This window comes from Bacillus rossius, chromosome 8 (assembly GCF_032445375.1).
Source record: "Bacillus rossius redtenbacheri isolate Brsri chromosome 8, Brsri_v3, whole genome shotgun sequence".
In the NCBI taxonomy this organism is placed as follows: Eukaryota; Metazoa; Arthropoda; class Insecta; order Phasmatodea; family Bacillidae; genus Bacillus; species Bacillus rossius.
The window spans coordinates 946,984-970,863 of record NC_086336.1 but is presented as its reverse complement, the minus strand read 5'-3'; the positions used below and the strand labels follow the sequence as shown (position 1 = coordinate 970,863).

Sequence of the window (23,880 nt, the reverse complement as noted above, 5' to 3'; positions counted from 1 at the left end):
CAGGATCACAGCATTCCTCACACCTCAGCTTTCTTTCCTCTTGGCATCCCAGGATCACAGCATTCCTCCCACCTCAGTCTCCTTTCCTCTTGGCATCCCAGGATCACAGCATTCCTCGCACCTCAGCCTCCTTTCCTCTTGGCATCCCAAGTTCACAGCATTACTCACACCTCAGCTTTCTTTCCTCTTGGCATCCCAGGATCACAGCATTCCTCGCACCTCAGTCTCCTTTCGTCTTGGCATCCCAGGATCACAGCATTCCTCACACCTCAGCTTTCTTTCCTCTTGGCATCCCAGGATCACAGCATTCCTCCCACCTCAGTCTCCTTTCCTCTTGGCATCGCAGGATCACAGCATTCCTCGCACCTCTTCCTCCTTTCCTCTTGGCATCCCAGGATCACAGCATTCCTCACACCTCAGTCTCCTTTCCTCTTGGCAACCCAGGATCACAGCATTCCTCCCACCTTAGCCTCCTTTCCTCTTGGCATCCCAGGATCACAGCATTCCTCACACCTCAGCCTCCTTTCCTCTTGGCATTCCAGGATCACAGCATTCCTCCCACCTCAGTCACCTTTCCTCTTGGCATCCCAGGATCACAGCATTCCTCACACCTCAGCTTCCTTTCCTCTTGGCAACCCAGAATCACAGCATTACTCACACCTCAGCCTCCTTTCCTCTTGGCATCCCAGGATCACAGCATTCCTCACACCTCCGCCTCCTTTCCTCTTGGCATCCCAGGATCACAGCATTCCTCACACCTCAGCCTCCTTTCCTCTTGGCATCCCAGGATCACAGCATTCCTCCCACCTCAGTCTCCTTTCCTCTTGGCGTCCCAGGATCACAGCATTCCTCACACCTCAGCTTCCTTTCCTCTTGGCAACCCAGGATCACAGCATTCTTCACACCTCAGCCTCCTTTCCTCTTGGCATCCCAGGATCACAGCATTCCTCACACCTCAGCCTCCTTTCCTCTTGGCATCCCAGGATCACAGCATTTCTCGCACCTCAGTCTCCTTTCCTCTTGGCATCGCAGGATCACAGCATTCCTCGCATCTCAGCCTCCTTTCCTCTTGGCATCCCAGGATCACAGCATTCCTCACACTTCAGCTTCCTTTCCTCTTGGCATCCCAGGATCACAGCATTCCTCACACCTTAATTGTCTTTTCCTCTTGGCATCCCAGGATCACTGCATTCCTCGCACCTCAGTCTCCTTTCCTCATGGCATCCCAGGATCATTGCATTCCTCGCACATCTGCCTCCTTTCCTCTTGGCATCCCAGGATCACAGCATTCCTCCCACCTCAGTCTTCATTTCCTCTTGGCATTCCAGGATCACAGTATTCCTCACACCTTAGCTTCCTTTCCTCTTGGCATCCCAGGATCACAGCATTCCACACATCTCAACTTCCTTTCCTCTTGGCATCCCAGGATCACAGCATTCCTCGCACCTCAGCCTCCTTTCCTTTTTTCATCCCAGGATCACAGCATTCCTCACACCTCAGCTTTCTTTCCTCTTAGCATCCCAGGATCACAGCATTCCTCCCACCTGAGTCTCCTTTCCTCTTGGCATCCCAGGATCACAGCATTCCTCGCACCTCAGCCTCCTTTCCTCTTGGCATCCCAGGATCACAGCATTCCTCACACCTCAGCTTTCTTTCCTCTTGGCATCCCAGGATCACAGCATACCTCGCACCTCTGTCTCCTTTCCTCTTGGTATCCCGGGATCACAGCATTCCTCACACCTCAGCTTTATTTCCTCTTGGCATCCCAGGATCACAGCATTCCTCCCACCTGAGTCTCCTTTCCTCTTGGCATCCCAGGATAACAGCATTCCTCGCACCTCAGCCTTCTTTCCTCTTGGCATCCCAGGATCACAGCATTCCTCACACCTCAGTCTCCTTTCCTCTTGGCAACCCAGGATCACAGCATTCCTCCCACCTCAGCCTCCTTTCCTCTTGGCATCCCAGGATCACAGCATTCCTCACACCTCAGCCTCCTTTCCTCTTGGCATCCAAGGATCACAGCATTCCTCACACCTCAGCCTCCTTTCCTCTTGGCATCCCAGGATCACAGCATTCCTCCAATTCAGCCTACTTTCCTCTTGGCATCCCAGGATCACAGCATTCCTTACACCTCAGCCTCCTTTCCTCTTGGCATCCCAGGATCACAGCATTCCTCACACCTCAGTCTCCTTTCCTCTTGGCAACCCAGGTTCACAGCATTCCTCGCACTTCAGCCTCCTTTCCTCTTGGCATCCCAGGATCACAGCATTCCTCACACCTCAGCCTCCTTTCCTCTTGGCATCCCAGGATCACAGCATTCCTCACACCTCAGTCTCCTTTTCTTTTGGCAACCCAGGATCACAGCATTCCTCCAACCTCAGCCTCCTTTCCTCTTGGCAACCCAGGATCACAGCTTTCCTCGCAACTCAGCCTCCTTTCCTCTTGGCATTCAGGATCACAGCATTCCTCCCACCTCAGTCTCCTTTCCTCTTGGCATCCCAGGATCACAGCATTCCTCGCATCTCAGCCTCATTTCCTCTTGGCAACCCAGGATCACAGCATTCCTCCCACCTCAGCCTCCTTTCCTCTTGGCATCCCAGGATCACAGCATTCCTCGCACCTCAGCCTCCTTTCCTCTTGGCATCCCAGGATCACAGCATTCCTCACCCCTCAGCTTCCTTTCCTCTTGGCATCCCAGGATCACAGCATTCCTCGCACCTCAGCCTCCTTTTCTCTTGGTATCCCAGGATCACAGCATTCCTCCCACCTCAGTCTCCTTTCCTCTTGGCATCCCAGGATCACAGCATTTCTCGCACCTCAGCCTCCTTTCCTCTTGGCATCCCAGGATCACAGCATTTCTCACACCTCAGTCTCCTTTCCTCTTTGCAACCCAGGATCACAGCATTCCTCCCACCTCAGCCTCCTTTCCTCTTGGCAGCCCAGGATCACAGCATTCCTCGCACCTCAGTCTCCTTTCCTCTTGGCATCCCAGGATCACAGCATTCCTCACACCTCAGCTTCCTTTCCTCTTACCATCCCAGGATCACAGCATTCCTCGCATCTCAACCTCCTTTCCTCTTGGCATCCCAGGATCACAGCATTCCTCGCACCTCAGTCTCCTTTACTTTTGGCATCCCAGGATCACAGCATTCCTCACACCTCAGTCTCCTTTCCTCTTGGCAACCCAGGATCACAGCATTCCTCCCACCTCACCCTCCTTTCCTCTTGGCATACCAGGATCACAGCATTCCTCGCACCTCAGCCTCCTTTCCTCTTGGCATCCCAGGATCACAGCATTCCTCGCACCTTTGTCTCCTTTCCTCTTGGCATCCCAGGATCACAGCATTCCTCCCACCTCAGCCTCCTTTCCTTTTGGCATCCCAGGATCACAGCATTCCTCGCACCTCAGCCTCCTTTCCTCTTGGCATCCCAGGATCACAGCATTCCTCACACCTCAGCTTCCTTTCCTCTTGGCATCCCAGGATCACAGCATTCCTCACACCTCAGCTTTCTTTCCTCTTGGCATCCCAGGATCACAGCATTCCTCGCACCTCAGTCTTCTTTCCTCTTGGCATCCCAGGATCACAGCATTCCTCGCACCTCAGCCTCCTTTCCTCTTGGCATCCCAGGATCACAGCATTCCTCCCACCTCAGTCTCCTTTCCTCTTGGCAACCCAGGATCACAGCATTCCTCCCACCTCAGCCTCCTTTCCTCTTGGCATCCCAGGATCACAGCATTCCTCGCACCTCAGCCTCCTTTCCTCTTGGCATCCCAGGATCACAGCATTCCTCGCACCTCAGTCTCCTTTCCTCTTGGCATCCCAGGATCACAGCATTCCTCCCACCTCAGCCTCCTTTCCTCTTGGCATCCCAGGATCACAGCATTCCTCGCACCTCAGCCTTCTTTCCTCTTGGCATCCCAGGATCACAGCATTCCTCACACCTCAGCTTCCTTTCCTCTTGGCATCCCAGGATCACAGCATTCCTCACATCTCAGCCTCCTTTCCTCTTTGCATCCCAGGATCACAGCATTCCTCACACCTCAGCCTCCTTTCCTCTTGGCATCCCAGGATCACAGCATTCCTCAAACCTCAGCTTCCTTTCCTCTTGGCATCCCAGGATCACAGCATTCCTCGCACCTCAGTCTTCTTGCCTCTTGGCATCCCAGGATCACAGCATTCCTCGCACCTCAGCCTCCTTTCCTCTTGGCATCCCAGGATCACAGCATTCCTTCCTCTTCAGTCTCCTTTCCTCTTGGCATCACAGGATCACAGCATTCCTCGCACCTCAGCCACCTTTCCTCTTGGCATCCCAGGATCACAGCATTCCTCACACCTCAGTCTCCTTTCCTCTTGGCAACCCAGGATCACAGCATTCCTCCCACCTCAGCCTCCTTTCCTCTTGGCATCCCAGGATCACAGCATTCCTCCTACCTCAGCCTCCTTTCCTCTTGGCATCCCAGGATCACAGCATTCCTCCCACCTAAGTCTCCTTTCCTCTTGGCATCCCAGGATCACAGTATTCCTCTCACCTCAGCTTTCATTTCCTCTTGGCAACTCAGGATCACAGCATTCCTCACACCTCTGCCTCCTTTCCTCTTGGCATCCCAGGATCACTGCATTCCTCACACCTCAGCCTCCTTTCCTCTTGGCATCCCAGGATCACAGCATTCCTCGCACCTAAGACTCCTTTCCTCTTGGCATCCCAGGATCACAGCATTCCTCGCACCTCAGCCTCCTTTCCTCATGGCATCCCAGGATCACAGCATTCCTCGCACCTCAGCTTCCTTTCCTCTTGGCATTCCAGGATCACAGCATTCCTCACACCTCAGCTTTCTTTCCTCTTGGCATCCCAGGATCACAGCATTCCTCGCACCTCAGTCTCCTTTCCTCTTGGCATCCCATGATCATTGCATTCCTCGCACCTCTGCCTCCTTTCCTCTTGGCATCCCAGGATCACAGCATTTCTCCCACCTCAGTCTGCTTTCCTCTTGGCATTCCAGGATCACAGTATTCCTCACACCTTAGCTTCCTTTCCTCTTGGCATCCCAGGATCACAGCATTCCTCACACCTCAGCTTCCTTTCCTCTTGGCATCCCAGGATCACAGCATTCCTCGCACCTCAGCCTCCTTTCCTTTTTTCATCCCAGGATCACAGCATTCCTCACACCTCAGCTTTCTTTCCTCTTGGCATCCCAGGATCACAGCATTCCTCCCACCTGAGTCTCCTTTCCTCTTGGCATCCCAGGATCACAGCATTCCTCGCACCTCAGCCTCCTTTCCTCTTGGCATCCAAGGATCACAGCATTCCTCACACCTCAGCTTTCTTTCCTCTTGGCATCCCAGGATCACAGCATTCCTCGCACCTCTGTCTCCTTTCCTCTTGGCATCCCAGGATCACAGCATTTCTCACACCTCAGCTTTCTTTCCTCTTGGCATCCCAGGATCACAGCATTCCTCCCACCTGAGTCTCCTTTCCTCTTGGCATCCCAGGATCACAGCATTCCTCACACCTCAGTCTCCTTTCCTCTTGGCAACCCAGGATTACAGCATTCCTCCCACCTCAGCCTCCTTTCCTCTTGGCATCCCAGGATCACAACATTCCTCACACCTCAGCCTCCTTTCCTCTTGGCATCCCAGGATCACAGCATTCCTCCCACCTCAGCCTCCTTTCCTCTTGGCTTCCCAGGATCACAGCATTCCTCACACCTCAGCTTCCTTTTCTCTTGGCAACCCAGGATCACAGCATTCCTCACACCTCAGCTTCCTTTCCTCTTGGCATCCAAGGATCACAGCATTCCTCACACCTCAGCCTCCTTTCCTCTTGGCATCCCAGGATCACAGCATTCCTCCAATTCAGCCTCCTTTCCTCTTGGCATCCCAGGATCACAGCATTCCTCACACCTCAGCCTCCTTTCCTCTTGGCATCCCAGGATCACAGCATTCCTCACACCTCAGTCTCCTTTCCTTTTGGCAACCCAGGATCACAGCATTCCTCCAACCTCAGCCTCCTTTCCTCTTGGCAACCCAGGATCACAGCATTCCTCGCACCTCAGCCTCCTTTCCTCTTGGCATCCCAGGTTCACAGCATTCCTCCCACCTCAGTCTCCTTTCCTCTTGGCATCCCAGGATCACAGCATTCCTCGCATCTCAGCCTCCTTTCCTCTTGACAACCCAGGATCACAGCATTCCTCCCACCTCAGCCTCCTTTCCTCTTGGCATCCCAGGATCACAGCATTCCTCGCACCTCAGCCTCCTTTCCTCTTGGCATCCCAGGATCACAGCATTCCTCACACCTCAGCTTCCTTTCCTCTTGGCATCCCAGGATCACAGCATTCCTCGCACCTCAGCCTCCTTTTCTCTTGGTATCCCAGGATCACAGCATTCCTCCCACCTCAGTCTCCTTTCCTCTTGGCATCCCAGGATCACAGCATTCCTCGCACCTCAGCTTCCTTTCCTCTTGGCATCCCAGGATCACAGCATTCCTCACACCTCAGTCTCCTTTCCTCTTGGCAACCCAGGATCACATCATTCCTCCCACCTCAGTCTCCTTTCCTCTTGGCATCCCAGGATCACAGCATTCCTCGCACCTCAGCCTCCTTTCCTCTTGGCATCCCAGGATCACAGCATTCCTCACTCCTCAGCTTTCTTTCTTCGTGGCATCCCAGGATCACAGCATTCCTCCCACCTGAGTCTCCTTTCCTCTTGGCATCCCAGGATCACAGCATTCCTCGCACCTCAGTCTCCTTTCCTCTTGGCATCCCAGGATCACAGCATTCCTCACACCTCAGTCTCCTTTCCTCTTGGCAACCCAGGATCACAGCATTCCTCCCACCTCAGCCTCCTTTCCTCTTGGCATCCCAGGATCACAGCATTCCTCGCACCTCAGCCTCCTTTCCTCTTGGCATCCCAGGATCACAGCATTCCTCCTACCTCAGTCTCCTTTGCTCTTGGCATCCCAGGATCACAGCATTCCTCGCACCTCAGTCTTCTTGCCTCTTGGCATCCCAGGATCACAGCATTCCTCGCACCTCAGCCTCCTTTCCTCTTGGCATCCCAGGATCACAGCATTCCTTCCTCTTCAGTCTCCTTTCCTCTTGGCATCACAGGATCACAGCATTCCTCGCACCTCAGCCTCCTTTCCTCTTGGCATCCCAGGATCACAGCATTCCTCACACCTCAGTCTCCTTTCCTCTTGGCAACCCAGGATCACAGCATTCCTCCTACCTCAGCCTCCTTTCCTCTTGGCATCCCAGGATCACAGCACTCCTCCTACCTCAGCCTCCTTTCCTCTTGGCATCCCAGGATCACAGCATTCCTCCCACCTAAGTCTCCTTTCCTCTTGGCATCCCAGGATCACAGCATTCCTCTCACCTCAGCTTTCATTTCCTCTTGGCAACCCAGGATCACAGCATTCCTCACACCTCTGCCTCCTTTCCTCTTGGCATCCCAGGATCACAGCATTCCTCGCACCTCAGCCTCCTTTCCTCTTGGCATCCCAGGATCACAGCATTCCTCCTACCTCAGTCTCCTTTGCTCTTGGCATCCCAGGATCACAGCATTCCTCTCACCTCAGCTTTCATTTCCTCTTGGCAACCCAGGATCACAGCATTCCTCACACCTCTGCCTCCTTTCCTCTTGGCATCCCAGGATCACAGCATTCCTCGCACCTCAGTCTCCTTTTCTCTTAGGATCCCAGGATCACAGCATTCCTCACACCTCAGCTTTCTTTCCTCTTGGCATCCCAGGATCACAGCATTCCTCGCACCTCAGTCTCCTTTCCTCTTGGCATCCCAGGATCACAGCATTTCTCCCACCTCAGTCTCCTTTCCTCTTGGCATTCCAGGATCACAGTATTCCTCACACCTTAGCTTCCTTTCCTCTTGGCATCCCAGGATCACAGCATTCCTCACACCTCAGTCTCATTTCCTCTTGGCATCCCAGGATCACAGCATTCCTCGCACCTCAGCCTCCTTTCCTTTTTTCATCCCAGGATCACAGCATTCCTCACACCTCAGCTTTCTTTCCTCTTGGCATCCCAGGATCACAGCATTCCTCCCACCTGAGTCTCCTTTCCTCTTGGCATCCCAGGATCACAGCATTCCTCGCACCTCAGCCTCCTTTCCTCTTGGCATCCCAAGATCACAGCATTGCTCACACCTCAGCTTTCTTTCCTCTTGGCATCCCAGGATCACAGCATTCCTTGCACCTCTGTCTCCTTTCCTCTTGGCATCCCAGGATCACAGCATTCCTCACACCTAAGCTTTCTTTCCTTCTGGCATCCCAGGATCACAGCATTCCTCCCACCTGAGTCTCCTTTCCTCTTGGCATCCCAGGATAACAGCATTCCTCGCACCTCAGCCTTCTTTCCTCTTGGCATCCCAGGATCACAGCATTCCTCACACCTCAGTCTCCTTTCCTCTTGGCAACCCAGGATCACAGCATTCCTCCCACCTCAGCCTCCTTTCCTCCTGCATCCCAGGATCACAACATTCCTCACACCTCAGCCTCCTTTCCTCTTGGCATCCCAGGATCACAGCATTCCTCCCACCTCAGCCTCCTTTCCTCTTGGCATCCCAGGATCACAGCATTCCTCACACCTCAGCTTCCTTTTCTCTTGGCAACCCAGGATCACAGCATTCCTCACACCTCAGCCTCCTTTCCTCTTGGCATCCAAGGATCACAGCATTCCTCACACCTCAGCCTCCTTTCCTCTTGGCATCCCAGGATCACAGCATTCCTCCAATTCAGCCTCCTTTCCTCTTGGCATCCCAGGATCACAGCATTCCTCACACCTCAGCCTCCTTTCCTCTTGGCATCCCAGGATCACAGCATTCCTCACACTCAGTCTCCTTTCCTCTTGGCAACCCAGGTTCACAGCATTCCTCGCACCTCAGCCTCCTTTCCTCTTGGCATCCCAGGATCACAGCATTCCTCACACCTCAGCCTCCTTTCCTCTTGGCATCCCAGGATCACAGCATTCCTCACACCTCAGTCTCCTTTCCTTTTGGCAACCCAGGATCACAGCATTCCTCCAACCTCAGCCTCCTTTCCTCTTGGCAACCCAGGATCACAGCATTCCTCGCACCTCAGCCTCCTTTCCTCTTGGCATCCCAGGATCACAGCATTCCTCCCACCTTAGTCTCCTTTCCTCTTGGCATCCCAGGATCACAGCATTCCTCGCATCTCAGCCTCCTTTCCTCTTGACAACCCAGGATCACAGCATTCCTCCCACCTCAGCCTCCTTTCCTCTTGGCATCCCAGGATCACAGCATTCCTCGCACCTCAGCCTCCTTTCCTCTTGGCATCCCAGGATCACAGCATTCCTCACACCTCAGCTTCCTTTCCTCTTGGCATCCCAGGATCACAGCATTCCTCGCACCTCAGCTTCCTTTTCTCTTGGTATCCCTGGATCACAGCATTCCTCCCACCTCAGTCTCCTTTCCTCTTGGCATCTCAGGATCACAGCATTCCTCGCACCTCAGCTTCATTTCCTCTTGGCATCCCAGGATCACAGCATTCCTCACACCCAGTCTCCTTTCCTCTTGGCAACCCAGGATCACAGCATTCCTCCCACCTCAGCCTCCTTTCCTCTTGGCATCCCAGGATCACAGCATTCCTCGCACCTCAGTCTCCTTTCCTCTTGGCATCCCAGGATCACAGCATTCCTCACACCTCAGCTTCCTTTCCTCTTGGCATCCCAGGATCACAGCATTCCTCGCATCTCAACCTCCTTTCCTCTTGGCATCACAGCATTCCTCGCACCTCAGTCTCCTTTCCTCTTGGCATCCCAGGATCACAGCATTCCTCACACCTCAGTCTCCTTTCCTCTTGGCAACCCAGGATCACAGCATTCCTCCCACCTCAGCCTCCTTTCCTCTTGGCATCCCAGGATCACAGCATTCCTCGCACCTCAGCCTCCTTTCCTCTTGGCATCCCAGGATCACAGCATTCCTCGCACCTCAGTCTCCTTTCCTCTTGGCATCCCAGGATCACAGCATTCCTCCCACCTCAGCCTCCTTTCCTCTTGGCATCCCAGGATCACAGCATTCCTCGCACCTCAGCCTCCTTTCCTCTTGGCATCCCAGGATCACAGCATTCCTTCCACCTTAGCCTCCTTTCCTCTTGGCATCCCAGGATCACAGCATTCCTCGCACCTCAGCTACCTTTCCTCTTGGCATCCCAGGATCACAGCATTCCTCACAGCTCAGCTTCCTTTCCTCTTGGCATCCCAGGATCACAGCATTCCTCACACCTCAGCTTTCTTTCCTCTTGGCATCCCAGGATCACAGCATTCCTCGCACCTCAGCCTTCTTTCCTCTTGGCATCCCAGGATCACAGCATTCCTCACACCTCAGTCTCCTTTCCTCTTGGCAACCCAGGATCACAGCATTCCTCCCACCTCAGCCTCCTTTCCTCTTGGCATCCCAGGATCACAGCATTCCTCCTACCTCAGCCTCCTTTCCTCTTGGCATCCCAGGATCACAGCATTCCTCCCACCTAAGTCTCCTTTCCTCTTGGCATCCCAGGATCACAGCATTCCTCTCACCTCAGCCTCCTTTCCTCATGGCATCCCAGGATCACAGCATTCCTCGCACCTAGGCTTCCTTTCCTCTTGGCATCCCAGGATCATAGCATTCCTCACACCTCAGCTTTCTTTCCTCTTGGCATCCCAGGATCACAGCATTCCTCGCACCTCAGTCTCCTTTCCTCTTGGCATCCCAGGATCACAGCATTCCTCACACCTCAGCTTCCTTTCCTCTTGGCATCCCAGGATCACAGCATTCCTCACACCTCAGCTTTCTTTCCTCTTGGCATCCCAGGTTTACAGCATTCCTCACACCTCAGCTTCCTTTCCTCTTGGCATCCCAGGATCACAGCATTCCTCCCACCTCAGTCTCCTTTCCTCTTGGCATCCCAGGATCACAGCATTCCTCACACCTCAGCTTCCTTTTCTCTTGGCATCTCATGATCACAGCATTCCTCACACCTCAGCTTTCTTTCCTCTTGGCATCCCAGGATCTCAGCATTCCTCGCACCTCAGCCTCCTTTCCTCTTTGCATCCCAGGATCACAGCATTCCTCACACCTCAGCTTTCTTTCCTCTTGGCATCCCAGGATCACAGCTTTCCTCCCACCTCAGTCTCCTTTCCTCTTGGCATCCCAGGATCACAGCATTCCTCGCACCTCAGCCTCCTTTCCTCTTGGCATCCCAAGATCACAGCATTCCTCACACCTCAGCTTTCTTTCCTCTTGGCATCCCAGGATCACAGCATTCCTCGCACCTCAGTCTCCTTTCGTCTTGGCATCCCAGGATCACAGCATTCCTCACACCTCAGCTTTCTTTCCTCTTGGCATCCCAGGATCACAGCATTCCTCCCACCTCAGTTTCCTTTCCTCTTGGCATCGCAGGATCACAGCATTCCTCGCACCTCTTCCTTTTTTCCTCTTGGCATCCCAGGATCACAGCATTCCTCACACCTCAGTCTCCTTTCCTCTTGGCAACCCAGGATCACAGCATTCCTTCCACCTCAGCCTCCTTTCCTCTTGGCATCCCAGGATCACAGCATTCCTCACACCTCAGCTTCCTTTCCTCTTGGCATCCCAGGATCACAGCATTCCTCCCACCTCAGTCACCTTTCCTCTTGGCATCCCAGGATCACAGCATTCCTCACACCTCAGCTTCCTTTCCTCTTGGCAACCCAGAATCACAGCATTACTCACACCTCAGCCTCCTTTCCTCTTGGCATTCCAGGATCACAGCATTCCTCACACCTCCGCCTCCTTTCCTCTTGGCATCCCAGGATCACAGCATTCCTCACACCTCAGCCTCCTTTCCTCTTGGCATCCCAGGATCACAGCATTCCTCCCACCTCAGTCTCCTTTCCTCTTGGCATCCCAGGATCACAGCATTCCTCACACCTCAGCTTCCTTTCCTCTTGGCAACCTAGGATCACAGCATTCCTCACACCTCAGCCTCCTTTCCTCTTGGCATCCCAGGATCACAGCATTCCTCACACCTCAGCCTCCTTTTCTCTTGGCATCCCAGGATCACAGCATTCCTCGCACCTCAGTCTCCTTTCCTCTTGGCATCGCAGGATCACAGCATTCCTCGCACCTCAGCCTCCTTTCCTCTTGGCATCCCAGGATCACAGCATTCCTCACACCTCAGCTTTCTTTCCTCTTGGCATCCCAGGATCACAGCATTCCTCGCACCTCAGTCTCCTTTCCTCTTGGCATCCCAGGATCATTGCATTCCTCGCACCTCTGCCTCCTTTCCTCTTGGCATCCCAGGATCACAGCATTCCTCCCACCTCAGTCTCCTTTCCTCTTGGCATTCCAGCATCACAGCATTCCTCACACCTCAGCTTCCTTTCCTCTTGGCATCCCAGGATCACAGCATTCCTCACACCTCAGCTTCCTTTCCTCTTGGCATCCCAGGATAACAGAATTCCTCGCACCTCAGCCTCCTTTCCTTTTTTCATCCCAGGATCACAGCATTCCTCACTCCTCAGCTTTCTTTCCTCTTGGCATCCCAGGATCACAGCATTCCTCCCACCTGAGTCTCCTTTCCTCTTGGCATCCCAGGATCACAGCATTCCTCGCACCTCAGCCTCCTTTCCTCTTGGCATCCCAGGATCACAGCATTCCTCACACCTCAGCATTCTTTCCTCTTGGCATCCCAGAATCACAGCATTCCTCGCACCTCTGTCTCCTTTCCTCTTGGCATCCCAGGATCACAGCATTCCTCACACCTCAGCTTTCTTTCCTCTTGGCATCCCAGGATCACAACATTCCTCCCACCTGAGTCTCCTTTCCTCTTGGCATCCCAGGATAACAGCATTCCTCGCACCTCAGCCTTCTTTCCTCTTGGCATCCCAGGATCACAGCATTCCTCACACCTCAGTCTCCTTTCCTCTTGGCAACCCAGGATCACAGCATTCCTCCCACCTCATCCTCCTTTCCTCTTGGCATCCCAGGATCACAGCATTTCTCACACCTCAGCCTCCTTTCCTCTTGGCATCCCAGAATCACAGCATTCCTCCCACCTCAGCCTCCTTTCCTCTTGGCATCCCAGGATCACAGCATTCCTCACACCTCAGCTTCCTTTCCTCTTGGCAACCCAGGATCACAGCATTCCTCACACCTCAGCCTCCTTTCCTCTTGGCATCCCAGGATCACAGCATTCCTCACACCTCAGCCTCCTTTCCTCTTGGCATCCCAGGATCACAGCATTCCTCCAATTCTTACTCCTTTCCTCTTGGCATCCCAGGATCACAGCATTCCTCACACCTCAGCCTCCTTTCCTCTTGGCATCCCAGGATCACAGCATTCCTCACACCTCAGTCTCCTTTCCTCTTGGCAACCCAGGTTCACAGCATTCCTCGCACCTCAGCCTCCTTTCCTCTTTGCATCCCAGTATCACAGCATTCCTCACACCTCAGCTTTCTTTCCTCTTGGCATCCCAGGATCACAGCATTCCTCCCACCTCAGTCTCCTTTCCTCTTGGCATCCCAGGATCACAGCATTCCTCGCACCTCAGCCTCCTTTCCTCTTGGCATCCCAAGAACACAGCATTCCTCACACCTCAGCTTTCTTTCCTCTTGGCATCCCAGGATCACAGCATTCCTCGCACCTCAGTCTCCTTTCGTCTTGGCATCCCAGGATCACAGCATTCCTCACACCTCAGCTTTCTTTCCTCTTGGCATCCCAGGATCACAGCATTCCTCCCACCTCAGTCTCCTTTCCTCTTGGCATCGCAGGATCACAGCATTCCTCGCACCTCTTCCTCCTTTCCTCTTGGCATCCCAGGATCACAGCATTCCTCACACCTCAGTCTCCTTTCCTCTTGGCAACCCAGGATCACAGCATTCCTCCCACCTCAGCCTCCTTTCCTCTTGGCATCCCAGGATCACAGCATTCCTCACACCTCAGCCTCCTTTCCTCTTGGCATCCCAGGATCACAGCATTCCTACCACCTCAGCCTCCTTTCCTCTTGGCATCCCAGGATCACAGCATTCCTCACACCTCAGCTTCCTTTCCTCTTGGCAACCCAGGATCACAGCATTCCTCACACCTCAGCCTTCTTTCCTCTTGGCATCCCAGGATCACAGCATTCCTCACACCTCAGCTTCCTTTCCTCTTGGCATCCCAGGATCACAGCATTCCTCACACCTCAGCCTCCTTTCCTCTTGGCATCTCAGGATTACAGCATTCCTCGCACCTCAGCCTCCTTTCCTCTTGGCATCCCAGGATCACAGCATTCCTCACACCTCAGCCTCCTTTCCTCTTGGCATCCCAGGATCACAGCATTCCTCACACCTCAGCCTCCTTTCCTCTTGGCATCCCAGGATCACAGCATTCCTCGCACCTCAGCCTCCTTTCCTCTTGGCAACCCAGGATCACAGCATTCCTTACACCTCAGCCTCCTTTCCTCTTGGCATCCCAGGATCACAGCATTCCTCACACCTCAGCCTCCTTTCCTCTTGGCATCCCAGGATCACAGCATTCCTCACACCTCAGTCTCCTTTCCTCTTGGCAACCCAGGATCACAGCATTCCTCCCACCTCAGCCTCCTTTCCTCTTGGCATCCCAGGATCACAGCATTCCTCGCACCTCAGCCTCTTTTCCTCTTGGCATCCCAGGATCACAGCATTCCTCGCACCTCAGCCTCCTTTCCTCTTGGCATCCCAGGATCACAGCATTCCTCACACCTCAGCCTCCTTTCCTCTTGGCAACCCAGGATCACAGCATTCCTCCCACCTCAGCCTCCTTTCCTCTTGGCATCCCAGGATCACAGCATTCCTCGCACCTCAGCCTCCTTTCCTCTTGGCATCCCAGGATCACAGCATTCCTCACACCTCAGCCTCCTTTCCTCTTGGCATCCCAGGATCACAGCATTCCTCACACCTCAGCCTCCTTTCCTCTTGGCATCCCAGGATCACAGCATTCCTCGCACCTCAGCCTCCTTTCCTCTTGGCATCCCAGGATCACAGCATTCCTCACACCTCAGCCTTCTTTCCTCTTGGCATCCCAGGATCACAGCATTCCTCACACCTCAGCTTCCTTTCCTCTTGGCATCCCAGGATCACAGCATTCCTCACACCTCAGCCTCCTTTCCTCTTGGCATCTCAGGATTACAGCATTCCTCGCACCTCAGCCTCCTTTCCTCTTGGCATCCCAGGATCACAGCATTCCTCACACCTCAGCCTCCTTTCCTCTTGGCATCCCAGGATCACAGCATTCCTCACACCTCAGCCTCCTTTCCTCTTGGCATCCCAGGATCACAGCATTCCTCGCACCTCAGCCTCCTTTCCTCTTGGCAACCCAGGATCACAGCATTCCTTACACCTCAGCCTCCTTTCCTCTTGGCATCCCAGGATCACAGCATTCCTCACACCTCAGCCTCCTTTCCTCTTGGCATCCCAGGATCACAGCATTCCTCACACCTCAGTCTCCTTTCCTCTTGGCAACCCAGGATCACAGCATTCCTCCCACCTCAGCCTCCTTTCCTCTTGGCATCCCAGGATCACAGCATTCCTCGCACCTCAGCCTCCTTTCCTCTTGGCATCCCAGGATCACAGCATTCCTCGCACCTCAGCCTCCTTTCCTCTTGGCATCCCAGGATCACAGCATTCCTCACACCTCAGCCTCCTTTCCTCTTGGCAACCCAGGATCACAGCATTCCTCCCACCTCAGCCTCCTTTCCTCTTGGCATCCCAGGATTACAGCATTCCTCGCACCTCAGCCTCCTTTCCTCTTGGCATCCCAGGATCACAGCATTCCTCACACCTCAGCCTCCTTTCCTCTTGGCATCCCAGGATCACAGCATTCCTCACACCTCAGCCTCCTTTCCTCTTGGCATCCCAGGATCACAGCATTCCTCGCACCTCAGCCTCCTTTCCTCTTGGCATCCCAGGATCACAGCATTCCTCACACCTCAGTCTCCTTTCCTCTTGGCAACCCAGGATCACAGCATTCCTCCCACCTGAGTGTCCTTTCCTCTTGGCATCCCAGGATCACAGCATTCCTCGCACCTCAGCCTCCTTTCCTCTTGGCATCCCAGGATCACATCATTCCTCCCACCTCAGCCTCCTTTCCTCTTGGCATTCCAGGATCACAGCATTCCTCGCACCTCAGCCTCCTTTCCTCTTGGCAACCCAGGATCACATCATTCCTCCCACCTCAGCCTCCTTTCCTCTTGGCATCCCAGGATCACAGCATTCCTCCCACCTCAGCCTCCTTTCCTCTTGGCAACCCAGGATCACATCATTCCTCCCACCTCAGCCTCCTTTCCTCTTGGCAACCCAGGATCACAGCATTCCTTCCACCTCAGCCTCCTTTCCTCTTGGCAACCCAGGATCACATCATTCCTCCCACCTCAGCCTCCTTTCCTCTTGGCATTCCAGGATCACAGCATTCCTCCCACCTCAGCCTCCTTTCCTCTTGGCAACCCAGGATCACATCATTCCTCCCACCTCAGCCTCCTTTCCTCTTGGCATCCCATGATCACAGCATTCCTCCCACCTCAGCCTCCTTTCCTCTTGGCAACCCAGGATCACATCATTCCTCCCACCTCAGCCTCCTTTCCTCTTGGCAACCCAGGATCACATCATTCCTCCCACCTCAGCCTCCTTTCCTCTTGGCATTCCAGGATCACAGCATTCCTCCCACCTCAGCCTCCTTTCCTCTTGGCAACCCAGGATCACATCATTCCTCCCACCTCAGCCTCCTCAGCCTCCTTTCCTCTTGGCATCCCAGGATCACAGAATTCCTCCCACCTCAGCCTCCTTTCCTCTTGGCAACCCAGGATCACATCATTCCTCCCACCTCAGCCTCCTTTCCTCTTGGCAACCCAGGATCACATCATTCCTCCCACCTCAGCCTCCTTTCCTTTTGGCATTCCAGGATCACAGCATTCCTCCCACCTCAGCCTCCTTTCCTCTTGGCAACCCAGGATCACATCATTCCTCCCACCTCAGCCTCCTTTCCTCTTGGCATCCCAGGATCACAGCATTCCTCCCACCTCAGCCTCCTTTCCTCTTGGCAACCCAGGATCACATCATTCCTCCCACCTCAGCCTCCTTTCCTCTTGGCATTCCAGGATCACAGCATTCCTCGCACCTCAGCCTCCTTTCCTCTTTGCATCCCAGGATCACAGCTTTCCTCACACCTCAGCTTCCTTTCCTCTTGGCAACCCAGGATCACAGCATTCCTCGCATTGTAGCATCCTAGCAACCAAAAATCCAAAAATCTCAGCACGCTAGCCTAGTATTTTAGCTGGCAAGTATCAGAGAATCAATTCCTAACAGCCCAGCTTTCTTGCATTCCCACATTTTAGCATGCATGCATCATACTCTTCGATCATGCCAGGATATTTGCATCTCTTCATCCTCGCAGCCCACCATTTTTGCGTCAGAGTATCCTAGCATTACAGCATCTTAATATCTGACAATTCTCATATCGTAACATTGGAACATTCTAACACACTCATATTGTTACGTCCGAGCATCCTAACTACCTTACATTTAGGTTCCAAGCCACCTTGCATCCCAGAATCCTAACATCCCAACATCCCAGTATCAATCCATCCTAGCCTCCTCCCTAGCATCCTTGCATCTCAGAATATTTTCTTCCCAGCACATTTATTTCAGAAATCTTGCTGCATAGCTTTTGCATCCTAGTATTCTAAAATACCGGAATTGCACATCTTATCATCGTAGCATTCTCACACATTATAGTACTGATTTTTAAATTTAATGTGCCATGTTTGCGGATGTAACTTCATGAATGCTATGACGAGTCAATTATTTCAAGTGTCAATTATGTTTAAACCTTTTGAACAAAGATAATGACTTTATTTGCAATGATTCACAAAGTTAAATATTTTGTATACAAACAGGTGGGTGGTTCTAGCTTCCTTTGTTGGGCAGTTACGCTCATTTTAATAAAGTTATAACCTTTAACAAGAGCATTCCTAATATAGTAAACATTGTTTGCGATGTAATTATTACTTATAACTTTTTAACTGGCTAGAATGTGTGTGCAGATTAAGTGCATAACATATATGAGATCCAGCAATTATAAATAAATCACATAAGTTTGCTGAATACTAGTTGATACTTGACAGAGTGAAATTTCTTATCAATATAAATCAAGTTTTAAATAATTAAGGAATACGATATTGTCAACCATGAAAACACTGTAATTTTTGATGACAGTATCACGAAAATGAAATTTCATGAGTAGCAGCCTTTCCTGCTCAGACCGTACAAAATACAATCAGAAATATGCATCATAGTTCAACACACACACATGCCTGCACACATGTGCACACACACACGTGCACACACACACATATACATAGCCTTCACAGTTCATACGTCGAGGCAAACTGACACAGGCAAATGAAGGCCCAACTGCAACAAAAATATATTCTTTTAATATGTAGTGTAGGTAGACCAAATGAGAGTTGTAAGATAACATTAACAACGAGAAACTACCTCTCGCTCACGCCAAACGAACTGTCTGAACGGGGCCTTAAGAATGATTACAAGCTTTTGTTTATGTCAGAGGAAAGTTTGAAGTATGCATTCCTCTATCCATACTACTTGGATTAACATATAATTGTTTATTTGGAACAAGGGTTTGTATTGCTTCTAGCCAAAACACACATTAATGCGATAGTCAATGTGATAGTCAATGTGATAGTCAATGTGATAGTCAATGTTTCACAATCACTACAGTTTGTCGAGTGGATTCTGCTTCATGTCCTAGTGAGCACGACCAAACGTTTCAAGATGATTAATAATGTAGAAAATGGCAAGAACATTGATATACATACTATTTAGAGCCTGTAGACTAGGAACATATTCTGTCTTGACTCAAACCAGTGTTCAAATGGATGATATATTCCAGTGTTGCTTCAGAAAAAATTATCATTGTGAAGCCTCAGACTGGAAAACAGCTCAATGCAGGGGTAAGTCGCTCGTGCTAGATAACAGCCAAATATGTGATGTAAAAATATGAATAGGACTTTAAGAATGGAAGATTTCTTCTCCCTTATAAATTTGTGTTTAATTCCAGCAAACATACTATGGCCATGCAAATGCTCTTAAACTAAAACATTTGCATTAATAACCATAAATTACACTATTACAATTTTTCTGTATTGCTTTGTCACCAAGGCTGGTCAATTCGAGATAAACCTTGTAATAACATCTTCTTTTTGCGAATCAAATGTATTGCCCTTGTGTGATTAAAGAAAACTGTATATAAAATTTGTTATAAAAGCCCTGGCAGCTGCTTTGAGTGGGTGAATCATACAACAGTACACTCAGATGTACACAAGAGAGAAACATTTAAAAAAAAAACTTAACTTCTCACAATAGGAAGTAGAAAATGGATCATATTCGAAGTAATAAATAAAAAATGCTTACCCTTTTTATTGTTAATTATGATTTTCATTATTTTCTTTTGATAATCTTAGATATTCATAATTACAATGATCAGAATTAATGGTGGGTCCCGGCCTTTAGAAGTTATCAATTACAAACATAATATAAATGTTACAAATTTAACAATTATGTTTCCACAAAAAAATAACATAATATGAATAGATTTATTTAAGAAGTTGAAATATTTGTTAGCCCAACCAGTGCGGGACTGTATATAATTTGATTTCACAATGTTTAATCATTGACTGTTCACTGGCGGTGACTAGAAGTGGGAGGTACTTGCAGCATTCACTCCAGAGGGACTTCAGGGATGGGCTTGAGCCAGTGTAAACCCCGTGCTCTTGCACCATATCTGGAAATAATTCTTGAATAATTCTGGTACATATCTTGCACGAAATCTTGCACTAATTCTTGCACTCCACAGTCTGGGGTGGAATGAAGAGAATCACTCCCACGGAAGAGGCTGCACAAGTGCTCGTGGTAGCCCGGCGCGTGACATGGTACGAGATTAACTAGTAGTCTGAACTAATGGCGACTAGCCAACTAGAAAATAAAAGAATAAAATAAAATAAACTTAGGGAACACTCTCAAACTTTAGGGATCACATCCCTTAATTTGGTCGCGGCGAGATAGCTCGTGAATAAAGTCGCGGGCGATAATCTCCGGAGATATGCGACTGCGGTGACGACAGGAGGACGAATATCTCAATCTGAAGGGTCACATGTAGTTAAACCTTGGGCCAGAGGCCCGGAGGCTTAGGGAATAGGGAAAAAAGCCTCTGATTGGCTAGAAATAGAGCGCGGAGGGCTCGCTCCGCCAACCAAAGAAGAAATAACGAAGGTGGCTGGTAGCCTAACTTAAGGGGCATCGGAGGTTAATCGTGCCCTGAAAACAGTGCGCTCTGTCGGTGCGCCGATGAACCATACTCGTGGTCCTGCAAGGGGAGCTAGTGTAAGCCTGGCCCTAAGGGGGCAACTGGAGCGCGCTCTTGTCAGGCAAGAAGGGAACTAGAGGTAGCGGCCGCTAGAGTTCCGGGAACTAAAGTTAAGTGGTTGTCGTTTTCGCCGCAAGGTGACTGCAGGCCTGTAAGACGACCTCGATGTAGGCTCGCCGAGAGCTGGGGTCAATGCCCTGGCTGGAGTTTGTGGACAAGAGGGAAGGGGGAACCTGCTGGCTCGTGAGACAAGTCTTAGGCCGGGGCCGATACCTGCCCGACAGCCCTGGGGCATGACTGGAGCTGCCAACCGCAGCCGAGCTCTGGGAAGAGGGCTGCTGTGGGAGGCAGCTGAGAAACACGCTCGTGGTCACGAAGTCGGACACTGTTACTGGTCGTGTTCGTGTCCCGAGGCGGGAAGAAAAATGAGGGCTAATACTAGCTGAGGCGAAATCACACCGGGGTATCGGTTGAGGCTTTGGGAAAGTGTCTTGGGACTCCTACTACGAATGATTTGATCAGGATGAACTATGGGCTAACAAAGTTTATGTTAGAGAATTTGGTGAAAATAAATTTGTGTCAAATATTTCAAATTTGCAGCACAATATACATAAGCATGAAACTGGTAACCAGTAGTTAAGGGGAGAGTAGCAACCGAAAGATACCATATTAATTTCAATAGACTTTTTTCCATAACAAATGCAATCACATTATTTTGAATATTTGTGTTCTCTAAGGAATATTATTTAATGAAGTGGAATGCCTGAAGTTCATTGTGACTTTCTGCTACAAATAGTTTACCGTATTTACTATTGAATTGATATTTGGGAATTACTACAACTGTTAAAATGTTGTCACAAAATGTTTTTTTTTATTATTATTTTTGAAAATCTCTTTATATGCCATCTGTATTAACGAAGGCAAATTTTGAATTTGAAATGTTATAAAAAGCTATGGCAAAAAAATATGTTAAAACCAATATGGCATCTTACGGTTCCCTTAAATAAATTTTATTATATGATTAGTTTAGTTCTAAAGCTTTACGTAAATGGATGCTAAAAAAATCATTAAACTTAAAAATACTGGACTGATATGTACTTTAGAGCTGGATTGTCTGTAGTTTACAATATTAATTGACATATAATCTTGTTGCATGGTAGATCAGTTGAACATGTATGTAAACAAATATGGTTTAAGTTTTATCATTTAAAATTGTGCACTCTGATTTCCAGTCATAGTACATAGAGTTGTTGTGATATAAAGGGCTGGATGGTTGGAGATAGTGAGATATGTACGTGCAGCTTCCCGTGGATGACAAAGGTTGGAACTTGTCTCTGAGCCGATGCATCGTAATGGTTCTAGCTTTTCGGTCCCACATTGTTAGTCACGGTGGTTTCCCAAACATGGCAGGATTGTCGCAGTTTAGATGAGGCTCCGTTAGGTCCCAGTACCACGGTTAGACTCGAGAGGAAGGCGGGTGTGTGTTATCTGACTGGAGGGTCTGCCGTACGGAAGAGAAGTCTGGGATATGTGATAGTGGAGCGGTCCGAGATCACAGGTCTACGAGTTTCTCTTGTCTATTCTTGTGCGTGACGTGCCTCGGACCTCGTTGAAGAATGTGCTGCTAGTCAGCTGTATAAGAACTCTGCTATGGCAGTGTCTGATTGGAGACATGTGAATGGGACAGGAGGTGATGTGTGCTTGTTGGTACAGTGCAATCCGTAAGGTTATGAACACGGACCGAAAGACAGCCTTCAGGATCTAGCTACATTTAAATTATTTTGTGTGTATTGATAAGATCTTTTAAAATTTAATTTTATAAATACTAGTCTGAATAATAAGTTAGCTAATGAATAAAGAGTAATAATTATATGTAGGCAGCAATTTAAAAATAATTACGCATTCTGATTTCCAGTTGAGTTTTCTAATGAAAATTCTTCTTTAAATCATGAAAATAAAGGTATTGCTAATTTAATATTTTAATGTCTTTTCAAAGTTACTCTTTGCAAATCCACATGCGCTGACATTACAAGGACTTAGGCTTTGAGGTCACGTCCTAAACCTATACAGCTATGGCGAAGTCTGTAGTCTTGGAGTCTTCATGCATTTACTCTGTCAAACTCTGTCGTGCTCAATATGCAGAGGATTTCTGTAGTTTATAGCGACCTTGGAGCTGTGTTTTTCAAACTTGGGTGGGCATTGCTCTGGAGCTACCTGTCAGAGTCTGCTGCAATTAACTGGTTGTGAAATATTTCGAGGAGCATCCCATTGGGCTATCCTTGTGCAGAATAACACTGTGGTATATAGTCATGTGCCATCCACATTCCACGTGGTGGTTCAATTATTGGATGCATAGCAGGATATGGTATATATGGCTTCATCCATCTTTTAGTTTTCTGATGCTGTACAAGAAAATTAGGATCAATGGGAGAGAGTCTTGATGAGATAGGCAGCAGAGACTGACCTCGTGCGCTGATTTAATGTCAAGACTATAATCTGGAATTCTGTTGTGATAAACAAACGGGGTGAAGAGGTATGCTAGTTTAAGTTTGCCTACAACTTGCACACCAGCTAGGTAATACATATCTTGATGTGACAGTATGCTCCAAATAAAAGAGGTTGTGGTCTTTAGCTGGCGAAAAACACACCAGTCGTTGAGTATGTACAGGCAGATACAGTTCACAGTGAATCATTTAGGAGTCGTGAAAATTGTGAGGAGCTGTTACATCTAAAAGCCTCTCAATTAAAAGTACTTTGATAGGAGATTTCTTCACTCCATCAAGAGATGTTCTCTAAGATACTTAAAGATGGTACTGTTGAACAGAGAGCGATTTAAAAGCTAAGATGACCTTCAAAATTTGAAATGGCCACACTGGAAAAAATTTTGGTTGATAGATGAAATGGATGGACGTTGTTAATGGCTGAGGGCCTGGCAGAAAGGGGTGGTGCACTATCTAGTGGTCAGCAGCGAGATCTTCCTAGAAGACTGTAAAGCTTGACACTGCGATGCAGTCCTCAGGAGCATCAGACTGTTTGGGGCGCCTGCAGATGTTGTCTCCCACGTCCCAAGTGTTGCTTTGTGCACCAGGTTGTGGAGTTGGTTACTGCATACGTGTAGATATCTGGTCTTGTTGTAAACACATTGCCGAGGAGCAGTGTGGCTAGTGCGGTGTCACGCGGCAGGTGGTGGAGCTGGTGACCACACACACCAAGAGCGTTACTCTCGCCATCGGGGACGGAGCCAACGACGTCGCCATGATCCAGAAGGCACACGTGGGAGTCGGTATATCCGGCGTGGAGGGCCTGCAAGCGGCGTGTGCCTCCGACTACTCCATCGCCCAGGTGCGTCTCCCTGTCTCACTGTCTCCCTGTCTCCCTGTCTCCCTGTCTCCCTGTCTCCCTGCCTCCCTGCCTCCCTGTCTCCCTGCCTCCCTGTATCCTTGTCTCCCGGTCTCCCCGTCTCCCCGTCTCCCTGTCTCCCTGTCGCCTCC

The 23,880-nt window shown here is 50.3% G+C and overlaps 1 protein-coding gene across 8 annotated transcripts in view; it reads left to right on the top strand.

Annotated features, from left to right (window-relative positions):
- LOC134535434 (probable phospholipid-transporting ATPase IA) overlaps positions 1 to 23,880 on the top strand; it is a 263,150-nt gene that overhangs the window by 173,870 nt on the left and 65,400 nt on the right. For all 8 annotated transcript variants that reach the window (XM_063374529.1, XM_063374530.1, XM_063374527.1 and 5 more), the window contains one exon: positions 23,573 to 23,731. In XM_063374529.1, coding sequence (XP_063230599.1) covers positions 23,573 to 23,731 — 159 coding nt within the window. The remainder of the gene's footprint in view (positions 1 to 23,572; positions 23,732 to 23,880) is intronic.